This window comes from Neopsephotus bourkii, unplaced genomic scaffold (genome assembly GCF_033783945.1).
Source record: "Neopsephotus bourkii isolate Nb327-2 ecotype Australia unplaced genomic scaffold, CSIRO-AGI_Nbou_v1 NB_846, whole genome shotgun sequence".
NCBI classification, from domain to species: Eukaryota; Metazoa; Chordata; class Aves; order Psittaciformes; family Psittacidae; genus Neopsephotus; species Neopsephotus bourkii.
Genome location: NW_026901342.1, coordinates 546,682 through 572,784, shown reverse-complemented (window position 1 = coordinate 572,784; position 26,103 = coordinate 546,682). Strand labels below are relative to the sequence as shown.

The 26,103-nt window shown below is 40.9% G+C and overlaps 1 protein-coding gene across 7 annotated transcripts in view; it reads right to left on the bottom strand.

Annotated features, from left to right (window-relative positions):
• Positions 1-4,572: 4,572 nt before the first annotated feature.
• The window catches only part of PPP4R1 (protein phosphatase 4 regulatory subunit 1), a 63,612-nt gene continuing 42,081 nt past the window's right edge, over positions 4,573-26,103 (bottom strand). For all 7 annotated transcript variants that reach the window (XM_061356289.1, XM_061356288.1, XM_061356294.1 and 4 more), the window contains 12 exons: positions 25,632-25,790; positions 24,336-24,466; positions 22,295-22,812; positions 17,642-17,817; positions 14,018-14,110; positions 12,560-12,745; positions 10,947-11,108; positions 10,279-10,379; positions 8,678-8,798; positions 8,449-8,583; positions 7,322-7,463; positions 4,573-5,660 (listed from right to left, as the gene is read on the bottom strand). In XM_061356289.1, coding sequence (XP_061212273.1) covers positions 5,497-5,660; positions 7,322-7,463; positions 8,449-8,583; positions 8,678-8,798; positions 10,279-10,379; positions 10,947-11,108; positions 12,560-12,745; positions 14,018-14,110; positions 17,642-17,817; positions 22,295-22,812; positions 24,336-24,466; positions 25,632-25,790 — 2,088 coding nt within the window. In that variant the 3' untranslated portion in view covers positions 4,573-5,496. The remainder of the gene's footprint in view (positions 5,661-7,321; positions 7,464-8,448; positions 8,584-8,677; positions 8,799-10,278; positions 10,380-10,946; positions 11,109-12,559; positions 12,746-14,017; positions 14,111-17,641; positions 17,818-22,294; positions 22,813-24,335; positions 24,467-25,631; positions 25,791-26,103) is intronic.

Below are 26,103 nucleotides of genomic sequence, written 5' to 3'. Positions count from 1 at the left end.
CTGCTACTGTTTTGGACTTAAAACTTCGGCAACAGTCTGATGTGGCCCATTTGCTTTCCTCTTGAAGACCAAGTGCTTCCACCACGGAGCAGTACTTCAAAGAAGCTGGGGCGGTGACAGGGCAGGAGACAACCCCACACTTACCTACCTTTTTCAACACAAGCCTGGTCAGTCGGTCTGAAACCCAAAGGAGGAGGGAGCAAGTAAGGGGTGTAAGTAAGTCACTGGGAGTACACCAGTATGAATCAGGACACAGCAGCCGATTACTTGCATTGAACTGGAATTCACACTCATACTCACTGAAATACTGCAGCTGTACAGTGAATCAGCTTCACACACCTTGCATTACAAACAGGGTCTTTTTTCCTCCCAATAAAGTCTCTACTCTGAAAAAATAACAGCCTGAAGTGAACTGTTGCTGCCTGAATGGCTGAAGAGGTGAGGGTGTTCCTTTTAGTTAGTTATTGAAAGGAAGCTAAGTTAAAAAACAACCAAGCAGTACTCCCCTCAGATCACATCCCTACCGCAAGCCTAATCAGCTCGTGTCCAGCACCTTAAGGATTTCAGGCAGTTTTCCAGGGCTATGCACTGCTCACAACAGGGTTCTGACACTGGCTCAGCTTCCTTCCTGCTCATGGAAGCAGAAGCCACCTGTTCTGATGCAACTGTAAGTTTCTTCCCCAGTCGTGAGGTGCTCTGAAAGCACTGCTGCACACCCCAGTCCATTGTCCTTTATGAGGAAGCTGCAGGACCACTGTACAGAAAGCTCCCACCTCCACCCAACAGCACAAGTTCTCTACAGTGTTCTTTAAGCATAACAGAGAATGGCTGCCAGTCATCCCAGTGCCAGGGAGACAAGGCACAGCCCCACTAGCCAAGCCTCAGCTACTATGAAATAAATGACCATTGCAAGAGAAGTGGCCCAGCCCCATTTGAGCCTTCGTTGTCAGCTTACTCAAACCAAGTCTGTCTGGTTCTTACACAGGAAACCTGGATTGCCTAAAAGTAACTGTCGTTTCTTTTGATGCTCTAACAGTGCCTTCCTCCTCCTCTCAGCAGCCTTGTTGAAACACATGCAGAGAAGCGCGCGCACTGCTGTTACTTTCCAGTCCTCAACCAAAACCACCTGTGGGTGGGTCATCCTCTGAAACATTACTACACCTCTGCAAATGGGCCAAGGGACTTCAAGCAGATGTGATCAGAGGGCTGTGAGATGTTTGAACATCTGTTTACCTGTCTCTGCTGAAGTCCCAGTGTATTTTAATGGGCTTGTTGTAGTCCAACCTCTACAGCAAGAACCCTAAAACAATCCCAGTACCCTGGGCTCTTTATTTTCCTCATTTAAGTAAAGTCATGTAAAACTAGAAGGCAGAGTCTGAAAGCACCCAGTGGAGAGAATCACTGCATCTATTTTAAATGAGCTTCCTGTCACAGTCTTGTATTCTTAAGGCAGTCTACCAGTATGTCCTAACTCTGCATATAAAGACAAGATTAATCACTTTAATGTTCTTCCCATGTCCAAATGCCAGCAGATAGGAAGCTGAGTGTAAGAGAGGAGAGAACTGACAGGAGAGAACAAGCAGAATACAGAACTAGGTTTTGTCCATCTGCCTGTCTCTCTTCCCTCCCAACCAAGGCAGAGAGGTCCCCAAGCTGAAATTAGGTCAGAAAACATGAGCAATGCACCCAAGTTTCCACACCAAAGGACAAGGGAACACAAGGAGACCCTGCCAACAGGAAGAGACCCAATTGAAGTGGAAGAGCGTGCCTGAGCCACAGGAAAAGCTTAAGCATTTCCCCCTCTCTGCCCACTCACTGTCAGTTCAAATTAGCCAGCTCTGAACCCTAACCTCTGACAGGGAAAAGGGGACAAACACCAGCATCTGAGGGGCACGATTCATTGACAGAACATGAAAACCATCACAGACAGACTTACACCTGCACTGAAGGGTTGCCAAGCCCCTGCAGGCATTTATTTCAGCTAGGCTGAAAATAGCTGCTGTTCTGCAGTCCTAATGAACCTAGGATCTTGTCCACAGGGCCAGGAGTCTGTGCAACAGCTATCTGGGACATTCAGAACAGCAAAGACTGATTTCCAAGCATCAGTCATATCTTGGTTAAAAACAAACTGCCCTCCAGAGGGTTCTAGACGTTTGCCCGTTATACGGGCATGGAATCTACATGAAAGCACGGTGAGGAAACGGCCCTACCAATTCCTGACATGTCTCTGGGAGGAACAACTGAAAACAAAGAACCTGCTGTGAAAAACAGCGAGTGGGAAAAAGGCAGGCAGTGCGTAACCATGGCATGGGAATAAAAGGATTTCCCATGAAGAAGCTCCAAGAGGAACGAGCCAAGAGATTAAATGGAAAACAATGAAAATTGCTTGTGAAGGGCTGATCTGGTGTTCTACCAAGAAGGTGGGGATGGAGCTATGATACTGCCTGTGAGAAACTGTAGATCAACAGATGAAGATTTGGGAGCCACTTTCTGCTCAAGAGATCCAGACCGGAAGAGAAATGAATTGAGCTACAAAGCTCAAATCTTTCTTCAGGAGACACACACACATAAGGAGATTCACCAGGATCTTTGGCAGCACTCACAGTTGTTGTCCCACATTAAAGAGCACCACTCAGAACTGAGATGTACATTTCCCCAAACCCCATACCCTTAGGGACAAATCGAAGCTTGACTTACTGACATCACTAACACTGCTGGCATGAGATAATATCCTGTCAGTTCAGCAAAACAGACCACATCCATCGGGCTGTAGATCAAATGCTCTCAGGCAATGCCAAGAATAAAGTGAGTCTTTCCTTCCCTCTCAGCTCTTGGGAATCACCAAATGAAGCAGAAAAGAGGCAGGCAGATCCGTGACATGTGGAGGAAAAAGGAGTAAAGCAGCTATTTCTCTGAAGATGATCTTTATTTGTTACATGCCAGCAGAATTGAGGCACTCTGCACCTGAAAACACTCAAGTCTTTTTTAGGAAAAGCCCCAAATTAACTCAAATTCACAGGCCTGCATCAGTACTGAAGAGGAAAGAGAAATAAAGCATGTGGAAAATGTGTCTCATTTTTCTACTTAAAGATGTCTTACCCTTAAATAGCTAGAAAATGCTAAAGGGATCAGATATAATGCTTCCTTTTAGTGGACTAGTGGAACAGTGAATTAGCACAGTAATGGAATTAGGCTGAAACATGTTCATTGTGGACACCAAACACAAGGATTTTTTTTTGAGTCCCAGTACTCCTCCAGTGAATAGTACACTCTATTCACAGCTAGAAAATAACCTGGAGCATGCTCTGGTCTGAGCAAAGAGCTGATCCCATTCACCTCAGAAATCACACACATGACCCAAATACAATTCAACTGTCATGACACTGAGGCAAAGCACAGATCAAGGGATTTATGTGCCCTGAGCAAAATGCAGAAATCAACTGGATTTCAATGTGTATTTTCAAAATGGGAATCACCTGGCCTGGCAGAGGTCTAATGATTGTGATTGTTCTCCATAGGGCAGCAGACAGCGCCCAGAAATCCTCCTGCCTGAAAAGCTTATGGCTTTCTGATGATCTGCTGTCACCAGACAGAGCGCTGTCGCACTGCCTAGACCTCTGGGGACTCGTGTGTGGTTTCTGAACAATTATCAGACAACATGAGGAACTTGATGAGACTGTTACCTACACCATCACCTGCACTACAGGAACTTGTGACCCGAGTGTATAGTTGCCTTCACAAATTTTAAGCAGATTTTGAAAAGGGGCAAGCAAAGGAAAAACCTGAAAACCAACCAACCCCAATCACCAAAAGCAAAATCACAGAAAACAAAGCAACCAAAAACCAAACCCCAACCCTAAAAAACACAGCAAAAATCGAACACTCCAAAAAACAAAACCCATTAAGTTTCAAGGCAGAGAGAGATGACTGTATCTTAGCCACCTCTAGGTGTTAGGAAGTAGAAAAGCAGGCCTCTGGGGAGCAAACAGCAACTGGAGTTTACTAGAGAAGAAAATGCACAAGAATGTTTTCCCAAGAACACAAGGGAAAGACAAACCTGCCTGGGGCTGAGCTGCCTAGGTACCAGCCACCTGGCTGAAATCAAAGTGTTCTGCTAACATACATCAAAGGTAAGCTGCTACAGCCATTTCTACCTCCGCAGGAAAGTAAGCTTCAGGCAGTTCAGGTTCAGCAGGCTGGAGGAAGGGTGATTTAAACAAGTCGCCCCTGGAAGACACGTAAGGAAATACTGTATCAGTCATTTCAAACGACAGGAAAGGATTAGGGACTGAGGACAGACTAAGGGTAGTTTGAGCTCACAAAATCCAGACTTAGGTGAATATTCACACTCACTTCAGCAAAGATGCCATTTCACGCTGGAGTGACAGGTTCCCAAGCACAAGAGGGACACTCGAAAGAGAATCCAGCAAAACCTCAATTACACAGCCAAAGTATATCTGAGCTGTAGGATGTTCTATCTCAAAATGCAATATTCTTCACAGTCATTAAGCAAACTTCTTCACCCTACAACAGCCATGGAAGTGTAAAGAACTAGGAGAAAAAATAGGCCACTTAAAGTTCAAACTTATTCTTTTAATGTCTTAAAAAGGTCACAGGATTGCTTTCAATCTTATTAATAAATTTTATTTGGACAAGTAGAGAACAACTTGTATCACAACAGCTTTAAACAACATGATTAAAGACTGCAGCACTCCAAAGAGGCTCTCAGATATGTACAGTATATGAAGAAAAAGGTTGCACCTCAGAGCCGATCATGATCAAGTTAAAAATACCTGACTTAAAGTACATGTGCTAATAAATTTCCTTTAGGTCATGACCAGCATGAAAATAATTAGGACACAGGTACTCAGCAAAGTTTTCTGCTAATGGGTACAGCAATATGCTGCATTTAAGGATTAAAATCAAATACTAGTTTAGTGTTAGCACTGAGCCCTTACGAGAAATCCAAATTTCTACTTTTCCCCATTTACAAACATCAAAGCTATTCCCGCTTAAGGGTGTGCCCAGCTGCACACCAATCAAGTCCTTGAATGATAAAAACCTTTTAGCACTAATACTGGAGGTCTTACGTCCCGGTATAAATCTGCCTTTCTGGCCATCTCATCTATCAGTTGCTACAGAAAATACTCGCTAAGTTAACTCCTCAGGAGAAACAATGCAGGTCTCTGGAAATCACATCCTTTCTACAATGAAAATGATCTGCCAATTCAAGTTTCATTTGTTGAGGAAGACAGAAGATTTAAGGCTTCGGTGGCAAAAATAATCCTCTGAGCAGTGTTTTTCTAGAGTCAAGCTGATACAGGTTTACTTTTCCTTGACTTGAAATCCCTGGTGTCAGGTTTAGCAAACATCCACCTGTTACATCTGGCAAGAAATCTCTCCTTCCAAAGAGGTTGTCACAGATCAACCATTTTAGAAGCATTTGAGGATAGTTTGTTTAAAAATTTTTTTAATTATAGCAACATTCAGAACTTTTTAGTAAGTCGATGAAGCAGTGCTCATGGCATCGTCTGCGATTTTGGTACTGGCAGGGTGTATGCTTGCAAAATACTTGACATCACTGTCATCATCCATTTGAAGAGCCATTATTGTTTGTTCCACAGCCTCTTGGTGAGAGTTGGCAGAGTTCAGAAAATACTCTGTAAAAGAAAATGCACAAGACTTACGGGAGGAAAAGGCAGCACAGAGTTCAATGCAAACCCGAGCGTGCTGTCACGAGGCTCAAAATCTCAGGAGACAGTGCACACATTCAGTCAAACTGGAATATCTGAGCAGGCACGCAACACACTTCTGAGTATACCTAGGAATTCAGCTTAAAAAAGGTATATCATTCCATATTTCAGAGCGCAGTTGCTTTAACAGTACTTTTAGAATACAGGAGTTCTATAGTCCTTCAATGTAAAAGTGTGACAGACTCCATGATCAAAAACGAAGAGAAAAAAACCCTACAAGAGTAGGAGTGTGCTTATATCTGTGATGAACGAAAGGTATCACAAATCCACACCCATGCCGGTTCACTGGCAGACTTGCTAAATAATTATCAAACAATAAAATTAAGGTAACAGTGGAAGAAGTTCCAATACCTGAGAGTTTTCATGACCTACACAAGTTGCATAAAAACAGCGTAACCACAAACAGCTCACAGGAGCAGCAGTTTAGATCTGGAGGTTTAAAAACTTCTAGACTTGTTTCTTAAATCTGCATTTCCTAATCTACCCACCACTCCTAATCATACACACATCATCTCTATGAGGCTGAGACTACCTGTATTACAAGCTTACATAGTGGCAATGCAGAATGGAGGTGTACCACCCAGGTGGGGAACACATCAGTAACAAGGACAACAACAAAAATATTAATACTACATGGTAACAGGAAGAGCAGTGACAGCCTTAGCACAGTTAACACAGAATAAATTACTGCACATCAGCTACTTCATCTTGACTGTGCTTACTTAACATATGCTTACTCAGTCTCCAGCATGCACAAGGCAGCTAGCAATAGTTCTCACTCTGTTGGCATTTTTCTTCACACTTCCTACACCAGGAACAACAGTCTTCAGGCCGTTGCATGGTTTTGAGAAAGAAAGTGACCAAAAGTGGATGAAGTATTCTAAGTGCAGACACTCTGCCAGTTTGCAAAACAGAGTAGTAGTATTTTCAGTGTTATTTTCCCTAGCAGTGTTTTGGACTCTGAGCACAGCTGACTCTTCTGGCATCTACTATACACTGGAGATGCTTTCCTAAGCAAAGTCTGCAATTTGAAAGTTGCATGTCTAATTTCCTTGAGAAGACTCCAGAGGAACTTTTTCCCACTGCTACCATAAAATATGAAAGCAAACAGCAACCATCTCTTCTCCCCCAGCGAGAAAACACATGGCAAATTTGTACGGAAGTTTTTCTTTCGTAATTCTTATAACACAGAACATCAACATAATATTTTTATTAACCAAATAAAAGACACTGCTCAACAACTTCACAATTCCTATTTGTTCATTTGCGCTTTCTATGCCCTGATGACATTTCTACAAACCAGCTAATTGAGGGAAAATGCCACCAAAAGAACAGGCTGGTATATGAGCAAGAACTCGTATTTCCTCAGCATTACACAGCAGTGGCTCTGATACCATAACATGGTTCATGGCTTTATCTCAGCCAAGTCAACATCCCACACCAAGAAGACTGTAAAAGCAAGGAGTAACCCACATGTGATGCTGATCCTCCATTCCCTGCTGACTGTAGAAGACAGGGGAGACAGAAAGATACCCTGTCAGCCCACGACAACTCTTTCAGCCACTAACCTTTTTCTAAAAGGGTTTGCTTTAGTGTTTTTGCAAGCAGGACTCGAACATTTGGAACCTTGTCAGATGCCAAGTGTAGTAAGTGTGGCAACAGATGCACAGCAAACTGGTCCATGGGCAGGCAATCATCTTCACTGATAGTCTGGCAAGAAGACAGAAGCAATTTCCTTAGATTTCAGTACATAAAATCCCAACACATAAACAGAGCTAACATTACCTTCATAGCACGAATACAGTAGGTAGTATCCACAAAGTTGTAAAATATGGCACAATACTTTCTAACAGAAAGTCACACAAAATAAAGCAAGTCAGGGTTGAAGAAATTCAGGCTCAGTTAGAAGCTTATTTTATTTTGTATGAAGCCTGGCAACTTCCTTATTTCTACTGTTTTATTCAGTCACTGTATCATTTGAAAACAAGGAAGTAAAAAACCTTCCCAATACTTTTCAAGATTGATTTAGTCTTTGTTGTAATTAGGTACCATATCAAGATAAGAATGGTCCATCTTAATAAATGTCTGCTGCACCAAATGTATTCCTCTAAGCTCAAAGCTAACATACCTCCAATTACTTAAGAGAACTGTTCCATTTGGGCAACAGTCATACTGCCTCCCAGTCTGCACCTCTGCCACAGGCTCCAAATTTGACCATTTCTTGCTCATTTCCTTGGGACACCAACTAATATCAAATTCCCTGCTTATTTTGCTGAGAAAATGTTGCTATTGACCAAGCTGCACTAGCTGGCTACGGAGCTACAGGCAAGTCTTGGTGCTTGACTTCTAAAGGGTAACCCCCAAAAAAATGGTAGGCATATTATAAAAATCTAACTTCATGCTGAGTAATAAAACAGCCTCCCAACTCAGGGATTATTTTGCCATGCTTTTGTTTAATATTCAGATTTCACAACCTGATGTTAATATGCTAAGCTAAAGATGCATCCAAGCATCTATGGAGCAACACTGAAGAAAGCAGTCATGAAACTTATTCCCTTGGAAACAAAGAAAACAAAATAGCATCAACAGAGAGCTGAAGAGTTCCAGCTGCTCTCCCCCCTTAATTCTTACCATCACCACCACATCCCCTCACCCCAAAACCAAAAAGGATGATCAAAAAAAAAAAACATTTTACCTGGCAAATAAAGACAAAAGTTTGACGACCGGACCATTTGTGGCATCTACAGAACTTTTCAACAAGTTCATTCATGAGGTCTACCACGAAGGTTGGCGTTGAGGCCATGTACAGCTTTTTTACCATTTCACTAACCTTGAAGAAAGAATAAGAAAAAAAAATACAAAAATTACTTCTGACCAAGCCTCAGAAGAAGTATGAAATCCTGAATTTACTTAGATTGCTTTACCAGCTTGTAAGAAATCCAACGGACAGAAGACACTTTGTCTGCACAGAGGCTGAAAGCGATAGGTCGCAAGTAGTCATAAATGTCTCTGGCACTGTACAGATCTAGAAGCAAGATCAGTTGCCTACAAGATGAAAGAAGAACCAGAGTATGTTATAAGAAGAAAAGTAGCTTTAACTATTACTTTTGATCATTTACATGATGACACTTGCCAAATATGCAATGTGGTCATAACAAAGTTACTGAAAAGTAAAATCATTCATTTTTCAATGCCAGCAGTTTGACTATGGGTCACTTGCAAATTTTAGATTACCACTTACTCACAATAATGCCAAAATGCTAAACGAGCTCAAAGAATGAAAAACAGGGAGAGGCAAGGGAACCTGGTCACTTAAGTACACTGATTTATCGAATCAATGAAATTCCTCTACTTCAGAGTATATTAGAGAACTAGAGAAATTATCAGTCTTCAATGTGCAATGAGTTGACTAAGATTTCAGCAGGTTGCAGAAATTAGTATGTCATGCATGAACAGTAGAAAGTATGTCAAAAGAAGAGGCATGACATGTTACAAGCAGCCAAACGAAGGTTTCTGTATCAGCAGTAACAGCTAAGTGATTTGTACTTACTAAATCGAAACTAACACTTAAACGTAGCAAAAACATCATGATATCAAGATCAGTTTTGAGGCAACTCAAAATTAATCTCAAAAGATGCACTGTAATTAGTCACTACTATATGCTTATTTCAGCACTCCTGCTAGAGACGCCTCTGTTACATAGTATCTCCTCACAGGCTAAGTGCTGCAGCTTTGATCATCTTGGTGGCCTTCTGCTGAGTTTGTTTCAGTATATCAGCACTTTTCTGTACTGGTATAGATACATTACTCCACATGAGTGCTGACTAGAAGGGGCTAATCTGTTCCCTCAATATGCTGATTGTGCTCCTGTTGATACAGACCAAGATTGTGATGCCAGGACACACTGCTGGCTCATTTCTGGCTCACCAGAGCTGCTCCCAGGGCAGCTAGTCTTCAGTCTGTCTCACTGTCAGAGGCTCTTTCTTCCCACATGCAGGACTTGGCATCTGTACCTTGCTGAATTTCATAGGCCACTTCCTCTGCTAGCTTTCCTGAGCAACTTGATCCTTAAGAGCTGCCTCCCATAGCAGCCCGCCTACCAGTCCCATGAAAAAGCTGAAGTGCTACTCACTTCCCTCACTCCCCCCCCTCAAGATCTACATCTCCTGTGTTCCGTGATCATGAATTCAGCCTACTCCTCAAATACAGCAACTTGAAGTCTAACTGCTAGAACACTTCTACTGACTTCAAAAGCAACCAGATGTTGTCTTCTCTTTTGGCAGCTTCTCTTTTACGTAAGGGTAATATTCTCAACATATGGTGATGGAAAGAGACATTCAAGTTCCAACTACTGTGATATACAACTATGGTGAATTTTTAAGGAAGGGAGATACATAGAGGAGGATAAGGACTATCCACTAATTAGAAGTGAAATAAAGAATGTCACTGTGAAACACCTATTCTGTGATTTTAACATTTTAAAATATATGTAAGAATAAAAATAAGCATCCAGAGAACTACGTACTCAGCCAGCTCAGCACGGAAACGCCAGTTCCTGCTGTTATCAGTCACTAGGAATTCCTGCAGCTGATAAAGATATTCTCGTCTTTTGTCAAGATGAAGAAGCTGTAACAGTAAATACAAACTTACATAAAAAAATGTAAGCTACAAGCAGCAGATAGATTAAGAGTTTTAAAATACAATTAATAAAACACTTGCTTTTGGGAAATCTTTAGTAGGCGAAATCCTATCGTGCTTAAGCCTGTAAAATCACATGGGGCAAACTAAAAACAAAATCTGATCTAGTCTCTTCTTTTACTCTAGGAAATGAGGGGTAGGCAGAAAAGTGCTGCTTTTAAAGGTTTTGTGAGCTTCAGCTCCACAAAAGAGGCAGTTACAGAGAAACTCCTAAGGAAATCTGAGAAGTAAGGTGCAGAGAGGTTAGACCACCAAAAAACTTAATATCATCCACTGGCACCTACATTATTTATTGAATAAACATTCACAAACAAGGCTCTTCAGAGAAAAGAGCCTATCAGCAACACAGAACTGCAAAACATACTCTAGTGTTAACAGACATCTGTATGGATTCCCTCAAAGAGTTAAACCAGTGCTGTGTTACAAAGCAAGTACATAGGAAGAAATGAAGCAAAATACATAACTGCACTTGACTGGAGCTGAATACAGACATACCTTCAGGAAGTCATGCAGGTGTTTAAGCACACCTATCCTCACTTCATCTAGATCTTTTAAAAAGCCATTGAAGACAGGAACTAGATCTCCAGCTGTAAGCTGGTCTCCAAGGATGACTGCAAGCTCATGTATAGAAAATGCTAGTGTCCGCCGAACCTTCCACTGTAAAATAAACAAACAAATCATTTTTATTGATGTTGCAGCTCTATTTTAACTTGAGGGTCAGTATCCAAGCGGACTACAGTACTTACATACATTCAATAGTGTCTCATGTAGTAAATAAAGAACAAAAGAAAAAAAAGGGGGGGGGGGGGAGAAGACAAGTTACAAGGTATCATTTCTTCCACTTGAATATCAAGGACCTAGGGCAAATAAAAGTAATGAAAATATTTTGCTTTTTCCAGGTGCTGGGAAAGAAAACAGCATTTCTGACGTCAGTGACACAATCTTCCACACTTTGCTTTAAATTCTTTTGGGTAAATCAATTCCATACTACTCCCCTCTCACTTGTTTAATTTATAAAACAGAATAAGATATGTACCCCATGATATTTCAGCTGGTGCATTTTAGCTTCCATAATAGGTAAAGTTTCATCCACACTGAGTGCCCAGCAGTCCAAGGACCAGAAATGCTTACACTCATCCTACATTGAGGGAGCACTGTTTTAAAAGAGTAACTATTTTAGGTATTTTTAAAAATAAAATATTATCTATTCTTTAGCCAGCACGTTTTCTTTTGCCCTGGGTTGGTGATTCAATCTTATTTCAGATTAGAATTGTGACATACTCTGGAGAGACTGGAATACAGGGCAATCTAGTTTTACTTTTATCCTGGGTTAAAAATTTATTAGCAAGCTGTTTTTAATGGCTGCAAAAGAGTCTGGAAAGTATGAGCAATAACCATGTTACTTGCTACGTATCAGTGAGAGCTGCTGCTCTGACACAGCAGAGCAACAAGTTAAAGAGAGGTGAAACAATCGGAGACTATTTAAAAAATGTGTATCTCCAAAAAAGGAAACCAGGGAGGACTGAGAAACTGTGAACCAACAGCAAAATGCACGAAGCCACCTCCTAACCACCTGACAAAAAGGAAAATGCTGCTATTTCCAGTGTTTGTTTTTAAAAAGAGCAATGCTGCATGGTGATAGTGATGTTACTCCCTTATGACTAACTAGATGTAGCCCCAAAAGGCCACCAAGAAGCCTGGTGTGAGGCTGACTCACTGAGCTCCAGACATGCCTGCAGCGGCACACGTCTGTGCATGCACAGCAGCACAGTCCAAATTCTCATACCTTTGAGAATCCCAAGCACTGCCATAAGATCTCAAGCAAGCAGAGGAAATCAGAGATATCTCTTCACATTCCTGCTGAAGATCTACCTCCCAAACCGCACCACTTCTTTACTACCTGAGCACCACACACAGCTTCCTCTGAGACAACTGTTTCAACTTTCATTCATTATACAAATAACCAGCATCGGCAATGGAAAGCTCTATGTAAAAAGCAGAGCAACCAAATATCCAGTAAAGGAGGTAGATCATCACACAAGCTCAGATTATTCATGGTCACACCATAAAAGTTCACAACAATCACTGTCAGAGCTTCTTGAGCTTACCTGCATGTCAGATGCCAGCGTCTCATAGGTATCTTTCAAACAGTGCCAATTCTGCCTGCCTAATGTAAGTGCCACACCTGGCAGGCTGTAGGCACAGTGTTTGGCAATCTCATTATCAACCGTTTGTGCGCGAGAGGGATCAGTCATTGATAAATACTGATCCAGCAAGGCTTGAGGTACAACATCCTACAGGAAGAAAAGGGTAGAGTGCTTACACTGTTTCCAGTAGGTCCTCATAAGGCTTACTAAAATTCCAGGGCACACTGTCAGAAGAACAATTTTTCCCCTACAGAGTATTATTTAATTACAATCTCTTGATAAGAATGCAAAGTTCGTAAGTTCCACCAAAAAGTTCCAAAGAAACAACAACACGACTGGGGGCTATTCGAAAACATACAGACCAGCATAACTGATGGATCACTGTCTACTTAGTCTCTTAATTTCCTGGTCTGCCTATCTTCTACCTTTCCACAAACATTCAGGCTCTCATGCTGTGCAGATTGGCTGTTTTGACTCATCCACAAAAATAGGCAGCACAGCAAATTATGACACTTGCTCAAAAATCCTTTTTCCTGTTCTCAAAATCTTGGGGAGGTGGAGGGAAAAAAACTAAATTAAAATCCCTTGGGAAGAGGGCCGAGTAGAGGTATAGTATGTTCAAAATTGCCGTAAAACTTCCTAAGTAGTCAGCAGGAAGGAGAAGGCTTCTCCAGAGATAAAGACCTCTGGTGAAGACAAATCCTTCTGTCCACTAAGCAATTAAAGCATCTGAACTAAAGTTTTGTGAAAACCTCTTTGCACTGATTTCAATGCTGTCTTTGCTTCAGCTGTTGTCAGTTATCTCAGACACTGATTCTACCCAAGGGAGTGCATCAGCATTTCCCTAACACAGCTACTAAACAACTTGGCTCACATAAGCAGCAGGAGGGACTGAGGTTCCCAGTCAAGGGAATCGCATTAGTGCGAGGTGGCACACTTTATAATGAACTGTGTGGCAACAAAATTTGATTCCTTTTGGGAAAAAACAACAAAGAGACAGTTTTAGCTTATGAAACTCTTTCACAGCTTCTCTGTGAAAAGCTGACAGGGGGTGGGAGTGGTTCCACTCAAAACACTTAACAAAAATCCCATCTCCTCAATAACTGAATTTACATTACAGGGTAGTTTCTGGAGAAAAGGAAACCAAACAAAACCAGAGCCTGAACGTCTATGACAGCCATTACACCTCATGTCAAAAAATGCTGTCATCTCTTATACATAACTGAAACAGAATCAAATGCTGAATTAAGCCATTATCTCCGGAAACAAAGATTATTTTAGAACTACTTATTTAAGAGGTTTGCTGTATTTAATAACAACTACATCAGAAATTAAATGCATAACAGAAATCCCCATATATGTAAGAAAAAACCCGCTTATCTGATACATGCAGAAGAAACAGAAGTCACTGCCATTTACCTGTACTTTGGATTTTCTTTCTTCTTCAGGGCTGAAACTGTTAGTGCTCAAATCTGAATCATTATGAATATAGTGAAGTGTAGAATCCATATTCTATGAAAAAAAAAAGAAGAAAAAAAGGTTACACAAAATACACATTAAACAAAAAAACAGGTCAACGTGAGGAAGTGCTGTCCTCACCTCAGGGTCTTTTTCTTAAAGGAATACATGTTTCATATCAAATACAATTTTGCTACAGCCCAAAATCAAAAGGTCTGTAAGATAAACCTTTTTCCTTTAAATTTCAAACACGTACTCCTCGTACTCTTACTCCATTTTGGGTCTTACAGAATGACAGGAAAGAAGTACCATTGAGAATGTATTAAGGAAAATGTAACTAACATATGGGTCACACTGCTTCTCCCCTGAAGGGAAAAATAAAATATCTGTAATGGATTTTGTTGGATTTGTTGCTTTGGATTTGGTCAAAAGGTCAAAACCACCACCATACTTATGAGCAGAAACTCATGAGACGTATGCAGTTTCTACTTTCCTAGAAGTAATTATTCTAGTATCTTCTCTACAGATGACCTTCAACTTTAACAGAGTACTAGTGGAAGCTGCTGACACTACCCATCACTCCTCTCAGCAGTTCTATTAAAATCACATTTAACAATCATTCAAGTATCCTGGCTACACATCTGGACCTTGAGGATAAGGCCTGTGACTCTGTTTCTTATCTCTACCAATTAGCAGAGGTGTGATATGCTATGATAAACTGCTGCTGAGAGGGTGAACTGACACTTCACATCAGTGGAGTTCCCTGAATACTATGGACTTTGCATAATCAACTGTGGATTTCAAGATGTGATGAATATTTGAAAAGCCGATCAGGCTGCTATGTAGTAGAACAGGACAAAGGCATTTTTGCTAGATATGAGCCAAGGTATCTCTATCCACAGATGCTGCAGGGTGAGCTCTCAGGGTCAACACAAGCACTGAGAACATGCCTACCCTACCAGCTGTTCAGCTCAGTTTGACAATGAGAATTTTCCAGTGAAGTATAAACTTCTTCAAAAATAGCCTCCAGGATACAATCTGTCTTCCTTGGTTTGACTTCAGACACTTGCTTTTTCCTCTTCCATGAGCTGATTTCCTCTAACCACTGGGATATAATTTTAGTCACTGAGATACATAATTACAGGTGATAAATGCAGAGCTGTAAGGCAACTGCATACTGCTGGCACAGCAGCCCAAAGTCACCTGTACTGGAGCTGCCCAGGTGCACAGGACCAAAGGCTAGCCGCCCATTCTGCTACAATAAAAATAAGACGACTCCATCTCATAATCTCTGCTACCCCAGCTCTCAAAGACTAAGCTAAAAATAATACTTTATTGATTGAACTAAGTTCAGCTACTAAATATATTGAAGGGTAGCACAGATGGGAACACTTTTACCCAGCCACTTCTATAGTCAAGTATGCATTCCAGGAAGGAAGATCTTCAGTAGAGAACCAAAGCATCAGTCCGTATTTAAGTCAATGCAGTATCTCTATTCCCACAGATGAAGTTCCATCTGTACTTTACCATGTAACATGCATACACTGAACTGAACATTGTACAGAGCCAGGATATAAAAATTCAGCAGGGTTTAACCTTAAAGTTTCTTGCACGCCACACTGGTGAACCACCACCTCTGAGATGCAAAATCTCTGTCATGGCCTTAAAAACCTCTTATGTGCGTGCAGTGATCCAGTCTCCTCCTGGCATTCACCCTCTTTTTAAAAAGAGGTGATAGACAAGAGTGGGCTGATTTTAAGCCAGTCTCCTTTGTCTTTCATTATCCTTCCCTTCTCTGACTCTAACCATTAAAAAAAAGGAGGACACCCATATCCACCCACTGAGAATATGACTTGGGGGATTTCTGGAGGCTTAAATTCACTTATCAAACCTTACAAAGAGCATGCAGCCTAAAGAAACTAAAAGTGATGGCTCCTGAGGAAAATATAAAACAGATACCCTCATCCTCAACAAACATGTTTCATCTCTATCTGAAATTCTTATCTGTTCACTCTATCACAACATTTATTTTCATGTGAAGAGAGGACCTCTCTAACATGTAGCATTAACTCCTTCAGGAGCCAACACAGCCACAGAAGGACAAAGTGTAATGTTGCTTTGTGATAAGTGTGCAGAACTGTGAAGGCTGCTTTCAAACATGAAATGCTCTAAAGCTTGATTTTTCTGAAGTATCTAATACCCTACTGACATGTTGCTATACTGAGACTTAACAAAAACAAAACAAACAAACAAATCCCAACAGAATAGGAGGAAAAACAACCACACAAAAAAAGCCACCTGTGAAAATCAGACCTCTCTTCACTGCTAGGGGCAACAGTCCACTTGCTCAACAGATCACAGCTTGGTTCCCAAATTTTAGGTCACCTCTATGACATCTTTTCACTTGTAAAATGTGGATTTGATTCAACGCCAGTAACAGACAAGGAACTGACAGATTAAGAGCATCCTTTTAATAAGCAAAGCTGAACCATGTAAAACTAACATATACCAGTGACATGACACTGTCATGATGCATTTACACTGTCATTTTACACGTTAGTATAAGAAAGAAGTGACTACAACGGGGTAACCTGATAGAAAAAAAAATGTATCAAACCTGACATTAGGAATTTGGGGCAAGCTGTTTTCTTGAAACAAACAAATCAGCCACATCGATAGTGTTAAATTATGGTTGTATATAAACAGAAGTATCCAAATGAATGTCACATTCTTCTACCCCCTTTATGATTTTGGGCTGCATGGTAGCCCAACAGCTTAGTTGAAAAGTTAATTAAATGTCATCTAAAACCAGTGCTCTAATTAAAAAAGGTTGAATAACCACTTCCTGTGATTTTATGGAGCATATTTTGGAACCACTGCTTTCTACAGATTATTTTTTTTTTCTACCACCAAAGCCTGTAGCCCTGTATGCAGTGAACATAGCTGGTTAGGCCTAATACACAGTACAGAACAGAAAACAGTATCAAATGCTACAGACTTCACCTGGGCAGGGGGGCAGTGGTGGGGTACTTAACAGGTTCAAGAAACTTTAAAATGTTACTGATTGCTAGAATCCACTTTATCTTTCAGCAGCCTGCACGACATCCTAGAGTGCAGGTCCTCTTACACACATCAGTAGACTACTATAAAACATTCTGACAGGGAGCACAGGAAACAGAGTAGCTCCTTCTCCAAACAGAGGGTGGGGAAGCAAGGTGGGAGGGCACTGAAGAAGGGGATTCACTTATTATCAGTAGAGCTCAATTCAAAGAAGGCAACTTCACAGGAATAAACTGCAGCAGGATCAGAACATTTTAAGATTAGACAACACAGATTTTAAGAGAAACTATTTTAAGAATTTACAAGGACAACCACAGAACTGGCACAAACAAAGGCAAAACCACAAGACATTTTAATTTAGTAGCTAGTAGCTTAAATACCAGCCAACAAAACTGACCACCACACTAGCCAAAAGTGGGAAGCATTTGGCTGTGATTGCTACACAAACACAAAATACAGCTCTATTACTGAAGCCTTGGAAATTCTAATGGGAAAAAAATAAAGAGTACACAACTTGCTTCTTACCTCAACAGTGTCACCAATTAAAGGCACAATATCGTCCAGTATAGGTTTAAAATTCTGTTGGTCACTGATGGTCAGTTCAGTCTGTGAATCTGTTCCCTTGCCAACACTGGCCATTGTCTCTTCTTGAGGATCCAAACTAGATGCTATGAGTGCAGCAGACAATACCTCCACTTGTGCTGCAGCATATGAAAGAGAAATACATGAAACTGAACTGCAATAAAATTCTAGCAAGTCCACAGATCAGCTTTTAGACAATGACTAACTGGAAGACAGCTGAAGAACTACAGGGGATGTACAAATTTAAGATTATTGACTGTTAGCAAATCCCAAACTGGAGACAATTAGTGTAAAACGTAAGGCAAATTAACACTGTTTTGTTTTTCCTGAGGATTCTCAACCACACGACAGCTGAACAGTGAAATTTGTCTTTAAAGCAAATACCTCCCCCCCCCAGGAGTAAGACAGTATTGTTATGGCAGGATCAGTACATATTAATGGTGCAAGTAGTCTTTGGTACTGAACAGCACATGAATACTAACTTACTGACTGGGTCTTCTGTGGGAGGTGGGAACAGGAGAGAAAAGGGAAAAATAATTCAAATAAAGGTTGAGAACAGGTTTATTCATACAGAACAGATTTAGGTTCTAAGAGGCTGCGTCTCTATGTATACAGTCATTCAGTTTTTACATTTTTATAGTAACTCTAAAGCAGGACCTACATAGGAGGATGTTAGACCCCAGTAACTCTTTTCTGCACAGGATACTTTAGCCTTGCATCCTCCAGAAAAATAATAAAGGTTGCACTGTTTGATGTCCTCTTATTCATCAAGAGGAAGCATTAGCACTTCAGACACTGTCATCCACTCTTCTGAAACAGATCCGGCAGTTCTGAGACTGCTCTTCTTTCCATCCCTCTGCTTACTGCTAATTAAAAAAAACCCCTTTGTTGAGCCGTGTTCCTTGGATATAGCCTGATCCAAGCAGATCAGCTACCAGAGACAATCTTAGCTGCAAGGGACACAGAATTCAGTGCGGACTGAGCTACCCTGCCTCCCTCCTTCTCCACTTTTTTCCAAGAGGGTAAGAAGGAATTAAATTTACCCAGCCATCCAGAAGCTCAGTTTCTCATAGAATTTGTTTTTTTCCAAGGTTTTTTAAATGCTCCTCATGAAATTAAACAATAAACAATAGCTTGTTTTGAAACTCACATTGCCATACCAAGTTAAGAGTCTGGATTTCTCCTTCTAGCTGTTTTTTGTGTTTTTTTTTTAAATAGGGTTACTAACAAGGCTTAAAGGACATTTGATGAACTTATTTGTAGATAGGCAAAACAGATACGCAATACATCTGTTACAAGAAGCAGAATCATAACAGCACAATCTTAGCTGGCAAAAACTGGAAAACATCCTACAGGCTCACTGGTTTCTCTGTACAGTTTCATGAGCAGGAATAAAGATAATTCTTTACAACACCCAATGCTAGCTCCGTAATTGCATCAAATCTCTGACAGAATAACCAAAAGACATCCCTGCTGTATTACTATAATTCACCTCAACAGGAAAAAACACAGAAAATTAGAGGCTTAAAAACAAAAAACATCATACTAATACTTCCTCCATAAAACACACTGTGTTAGAAAAGACTTTCAATATATATGTTATATTGTAATATACAATTTATAAATACGCACAGAAAAATGAGGAATTTTACAAGTTGCAAGATTAACAAAAGCTTTCTGTGACTTCACTCTTCCAAGTGTTACTTCACTTACAATAAAACTCTGTACTTTAAGGCCCATGAGAATAAACAAGATCAAGGTTAGTAAATTCCTATAAAACTTGTAAATCAAATAAATTACCCAAACCCATGCAAAATAGGTGGTAATTTCAGAGCACCTGCTAAGGCAAGAAATGCCTGTCTGATTTCCAGTTTATTCTCATTTAGAGAAATGAAGCAAGAAAATTAAAAAGAACTATATTTTGCTGCACATCAAGAAGATGTTTTTCATTAGGACTTATTTCATGAAGGACAACCTGATGAAAAGTGTACACTCCTCTCATTTTCACTTCAAAGCCAGAAAGCTCATCCTGACTAGGTGACATATACTGCTTCAAATCTGAGTATGTATTTACTGAAAAATCCACACAGAGCTCTAAAGATTACTCTAGTAGCAAGAGTGAAGCTATCTGCAGCAGAAATTGAGAATTTTCCATGACATATTCCCCACACATGCCCCACTGTCAGTCTGCATGCTTGGACCACCACATAGGGGCTTAATGGGATGGAGACCACAAGTATCCTGATTTCCTGTGAAAATGACACAAACATTCATCTCGTCAGCTTCCTGTCAATTCTACAATCCCAAGATGTGGTGATGAAGGACTGGAGAAGCCAAACTCCCAAGGATTTCACCGACTGGCAAGGGTCTTCTTTGTTGAGTGCTTCTCCATAGGTCCTTGTCACACGAAGGGTGACTCTAGTGCTGTAATTTACCAAAAGGTGAATGACCTGACACCTGTAAACATCTTAAGGTCCTAGCTTAGTAAAGGAGGAAAAGAAAGAGAGTGCATGTGCAAGTATGTGCATATGTGTGCACAGACTCTAGGTGGCTGCCTTGATACGGAAACTTGAAACAGCTTCCTAATGAGCTGTCTTCACCACCGCAGGCTTAGGTGCCACTGCACATCCCCTCATAATCCCATCACACAGAGACACAGTCCAAGATCTGTACTGATAACCCTCCTGACTAAGGTGGCTGCTGCTGCTCCTCCACATCTCCCACAAAGATCTTTCCTGAAGCTAGAAGACAGGCAGACAGAAAACTATTAAAAATACAAAAGATAAGGGTTCCTTCTCACACATGACAGGGAAAAAAGCCCTAGAGCTCTTGGGAAGCAAGGTTTTGGGAGGAAAACCAGAAGGGAATCTGCTGGCTAACCAGCTTTCACAACTACCTTCAGTAAAAACTGAAGTATAAAGGTCAGCTTTGTGCGTAACACAGAACTCATGGTCGATGTTCACTGGACCTTAAACCACCTGCTAATTAACTCTTACTTTGACTATTGCTTCAGGTGAGAAGTATTCTTCAGCAAAGATTTACTCTTGGCTACTGTATCTGCATCCTAACAATAACTGGCACAACCTTTAAATTCAAAACCACACTTTATCTGGCCTTATTAAATTTCCTGGTCCTCAGGAGTTTCTGTCCTTTGAATGTGCTTTATTGTTGTTTTCTGTTTCTCCTCACATTTTACTAAAAGACAATGATATTTACAAGTTGCATGCTCCCTTTCTTTCCTGAAGAATTTGCTTTCCTTACCCTCACTTCTTACTCCAAGGCAAAAGCTATGGGCTGCATTATTGGGTACAGAGGACTTTCTTCTCCACTTCCTCCCCACCTACTCTTCCATTAGCAATGTATTTTAGATGTTTGCCGCAGGCAGTGCTAATAGCCTAACTTAAAAACAATTTTTATGAGGAATGGGATCAACTGACCACACATTTAGGCTAGTTTATCCCTATCAGGTCTCCATTTGGCAAAACAGCCTGTAACTGGCAAAAACCATAGTTAACCCCAGTAACCTGCAAGTCAGGCTTTCTTACTTCCCCCAAATAACATTCAGAAAAGCTGACATTACATGATTTAGCACTTTCTATGCAGAACATAATCAGACAAATCAAGCTGAAGAAAGTGTCCCCGGAATGAAAAATAAAGAAAAAAAAACATCTGTGGAAAGAAAAGCAACCTCTGAAGTAAGTGAAGACAGCAGCAGCCTCAGGGAGCTGTAAAAAGGTGAGCTGAATAAAGACCCTCGGATCATTTTAAAAGAGCTGGCATACATCAGAGGAATGTGCAGGTTTCCATCTCCCAATCTGAGACCCTCAAGCCTATCTGGCCAGTGGGCGGGAAAGATCTTATTAACAGCCATTACAAGCAACTGCTTGACCTTACACAGCCTGTGTAGCTCTGCTAGCCTAGGAGGTCTCTCTGATGTGCTGCTCGCAGAAGCCAGTCATACTTATGAAACCCTTCTCTACTCTTCAAGAGCTTCTAAATGGAGGCTGTGTATTCATTTCAGTAATTCGGTCTGGATCAATTCTCAGACCAAATAAACTTGGCACACTTGAAGGCAAAAAACACAAGATCGCAACAATAAAGACCTTACAGAAAAATGGAGAAGACTAACTGATTAAAAATAAAATGGATAATGCATAAAATGAAAACTGTGTATCACAGTTCAATATTAAAAACAAACCTGCCTCCTTATTTAGCATGCATGCTAACTACAAATGAATTTCCTGATCAACAGCTTCTGCTATTGAACCATTCATTTGATCATACTGTCAAGACAGGCAGGCAGAAGTTTATACTGATAACTGGATGTGTATTCATGCCCTGGGTTCAGCGTAAAGCGTGACAATTCACTTTATGGAAAGAATTGTGCCACCTTTAAACACCTTTACACAAATGAAAGTTCCCTTTTAGTTAACCATCCATTTTCATAATTAAATCAAAACAGATACAATCTCTTTAAGGACCAGGAGAAAGTAGTACTTCTGACTTTTAAAATGACTGAAAGGTTAAAACCCACATTGCTAAAGCAACATATCCATACCTCCAAACACTAAAAATGCTTCAGTATCTTTACTATACCTTTAACATCTGGGTCGTCCATATGGGGTTCCAAATTTTCTATCATTTCTTCCAATTCTTTCCTTTTTGTCATGGGAATGTTTGAAGATACTTGCATAGTGAGTTCCTGAATTTCTCTATCAAGTATTATCTCAGAAGTCTGCTGAAGCTCAAGGTCAATATCTATTTCAGGAAGTGGAGTCCTCCAGAAATGGAAAGAGTTGTACAATTCCTGTTCTGAAAGAGAGGCTTCCTGTGAATTCAGCCTGGCCTCCCGCAGACCTGCTGTACAGCAATGAGAACTTCGCTCGTTCTCATCAGCCATTTCCCCACAAGATTCTGAGGTCAAAGTGCAATGGAAGGATGACTCAGTCTGGAAATCACTTTCCCTCTGGGAGTGATTTGACACTGTATTTTGATCTTCCATGGCATTTTCAAGTTTTGTTGCAAAATCATTGTTATCAACATGTGAAGACAGATCCTCTGTCCTGTTGTGCTCATCCTCTGTTGTAACATCTTCTGTAGTCCTGACTTGCTCACTGTTGAGTGCCAAAACAATTGAACATTTAAAAAAACAAAACATACCCATTGCATACAGATGCTCTTGAGAAGACACACACATGCTATCGGCTTGCTATTTATGAAACTAGATTTACTTATAGCATGGCAAAATAAATCATAGAATTACATAATGGCCGAGGCTGGAAGGGCCCTCTGGAGGCCATCTGGGCCATCCTCCCTGTTTGAAGCAGAGCCACCCAAAAGCAGTTGCTCAGGGCTTTTGAATACTTTGGAGGATGGTGACTCCACAGCCTCCCCGTGCAACCTCTGCCCACGCTTGGTCAGCCCTCACAGATGTAAAAAAAAAAAAATTAAAAAATTCTATATATACTTTTTTTCCCCCTGATGTTCAGAGGGAACTTCCTGTGTTTCAGGTTGCCCACTGCACACTGTTCTGGCACTGGGCACCACTGAAAAAAGCCTGGCTCTGTCCTCTTTGCAGCCTCCCTTCAGATGTTTCTACATACTGATAAGGTGCCCCCTGAGCCTTATCTTCTCCAGCTGAGCAGTTCCAGCTCTCTCAGCCTCTCCTCATAGGAGAGATACTCCAGGCCCTTCAATACCTTTGCTGGACTCTTTCTGGTATGTCCACTTGCACTGAGGAGCCCAGAACTGGAACCAGCACTCCACCTGTGATCTCACAAGCACCAAGCAGAAGGGAAGAATCACCTCCCTCGACCTGCTGGCAACACTCTTCATGCAGCCCAGGATACCACCAGCCTTCTTTGAAGCAAGAGCACATTGCTGGCTCATGGTCAACCTGGTGTTTACTATGACCCTTAGGGCCTTTTCCGCAAAGCAGCTCTCCACTGAGACCCCAGCATGTACTGGTGCCTGGGGCTGCACCCCCCCAGGTGAAGGACTTTGCACTTCCCCTTGTTAAATTTCAACAGGTTCCTGCCAACCCACTTCTCCAGCCTAACGCCCCTCTGGAAGGCAGTGGCACATCAGCCACAATTCCCAGTTCCCATCATCAGCAAACTTGAGGGCACACCCTGCTCCACCATCCAGATCAATAATGAAGACGTTACACAGGACTGCACCCAACACTGACCCCTGAGGTGCATGACCAGTTACTGGCTTCCAACTACCTGTCGCTGATCAGTGCCCTCCGGGCCCAGCCAATCAGCCAGCTGTCAATCCACCTCACTATCTCCTCATTCACCCATACTTCATCAGCTTCTCTATGAGGATCTGACCAGAGACCACGTCAAAAGCCTTACTGAAATCTAGGTAGTCTATATCCAGTGCTCTTGCTTGTTTGTCAGTCTTTTCATTACAGAAGGTATATCCTAAGGCATCTTAAGTTACTGAATAGTCATGTCTTTTTAGTATATAACTGCAAAATGTTGCAGCCTGTGAAGTGAGAAGTTCCAGATCTTTCCATTTACCAAGATAAATATACAATTCATACAGGAAGGTTAATTTTCTTAAACTTGTGGTTCATACAGAAGAAAAACAAGAAGTAAAAAATAATTTTTAGATTCAGTAAATTCTTTACCTGTTTTCCTGCACAGAACCACCACCTTCTGGGTTTTTACCATCTTCTTCTTTGAAGTACTGGCCACTGCTGGATGGATTAGCAAAAGTTGATATGAAAGGCCCCAGAGACTGAAAAGCGGCCTGGCGGACCTAGTGGAAAGGGTCCACAAGGCAGAAAAAAAAGAGTTATTTATATATATATAAATCACATCTGCCCTATAAAACATAAATGCCCACTACTAGGAACTGTAAGGCTCATAAGCCTACTGAGGAAAGCAAAACCAGAGGCTCTTGTCTGGAAAGAGTCAGCCAGTCATGTACATAAAGTGCTAGGTAAAAAAAAAGTTAAGAATAAGCAGGGTAAAAACAGCTAAATCATGGTAATTAGGTTGACAGGCCTAATTCCCAGAACCGAAGAAATCGTTCTTGTTTAGAAAGCAGAAGCAGGTAAAATTGAAAGCTCAGCTAAGAATTTTAACAAGTTGAAAGGATAAAAATTATGTGTGGTGAACAGACATTTCACTACCATAAGTCTGATTAATGATAAGCTCTGCATTTCCTTCCATTTCCTATCTGGCCATGTTGTTCATTTGTTCCTCCTTTCTCCTACTATTTCTTCTTCTCTTCCCAATAATTATCTACCTTTTTTTTTTTTATTTGCTTAATTCTGCTGGGCTATAATTTGCATGATTTGTCAGAACCCATGAGCTCATGCTCCTGTGCAAAAGGTCTACTAGATCTACTGTGAGATCTACTTGGATCTCACAAGTCATCTGCACAATAGAAAAAACTTAACATGGTTTGAAGACAAAAAAACCCCCAACCAATGAAATAAAAAAACAAAAATGAAACAAAAATTAAATAAAAAACCACAACACCAAATAAGACCCCACGGACAACCAACCAAACCCAAAACACCATACACACAAAACCCAACTCAAAACCAACAAACAACACCACCAAACTCCACTGACCGGCTGCTCCCTAAAACAAGAGGTGGTGGTAAGGGACCTCAAGAAATATAAATGCATCACATATAATTTTCCAAGTTTGTTGATGATTTTCAGCAATAGTAAGTCACAGGCAGTTCCGCAGCTAAGAAAAGCCATCCCCCTGACAGGTTTTCTGATATGCTGCAATGAAAACGTGAGGAACTTCCTACACCCACAGACAAACTAAGCAGTCTGAGAAGAATTTTGCTTGAGGCGAATGAATCACATTGTGTTATCCACACCTACGAGAAGTTTTATATGGACTATCAGAGTAAAATCCTTTACATATGACAGCTAGTCAAGAAATAAAAAGCAATTCTTACCCATCGTGAAGGATCACTAATCAAATTAATAAAAAGGGTTGACAATTTTGTCCTCCGGACTTCCTGTGATGTTGCACAAGAAACTGCCATGAAGCATTCAGCACAGGCTTTCCTAACTCCCCACACATTATCAGAGCAGAGCTGGAAAAACCTCGGCAGCTGTTAGGAACACAGTGAGTAAATTTGCAAGTCTTAGCAGGCAGTACTTGTTTAGAAGCAAGTTCTTTTTTCACATTCATCTCCTGCATCTGGTTCTCTCTCCTTACACTCATATACATTAGTTTAATATTTGCAAGACAAAGAGCACACATTCAGTGGTACCACCCTTCTAATCAGTTGCTCTCATGTTACTTATGGATACAGATAAGGGCAATTCACCTGTGTGAAGACAAGCAAGAAAGTATTATTTTTAACCTCCTTTTATATATATATATGTGTGTGTGTGTGTGTGTGTGTGTGTGTGTGTTTGTAA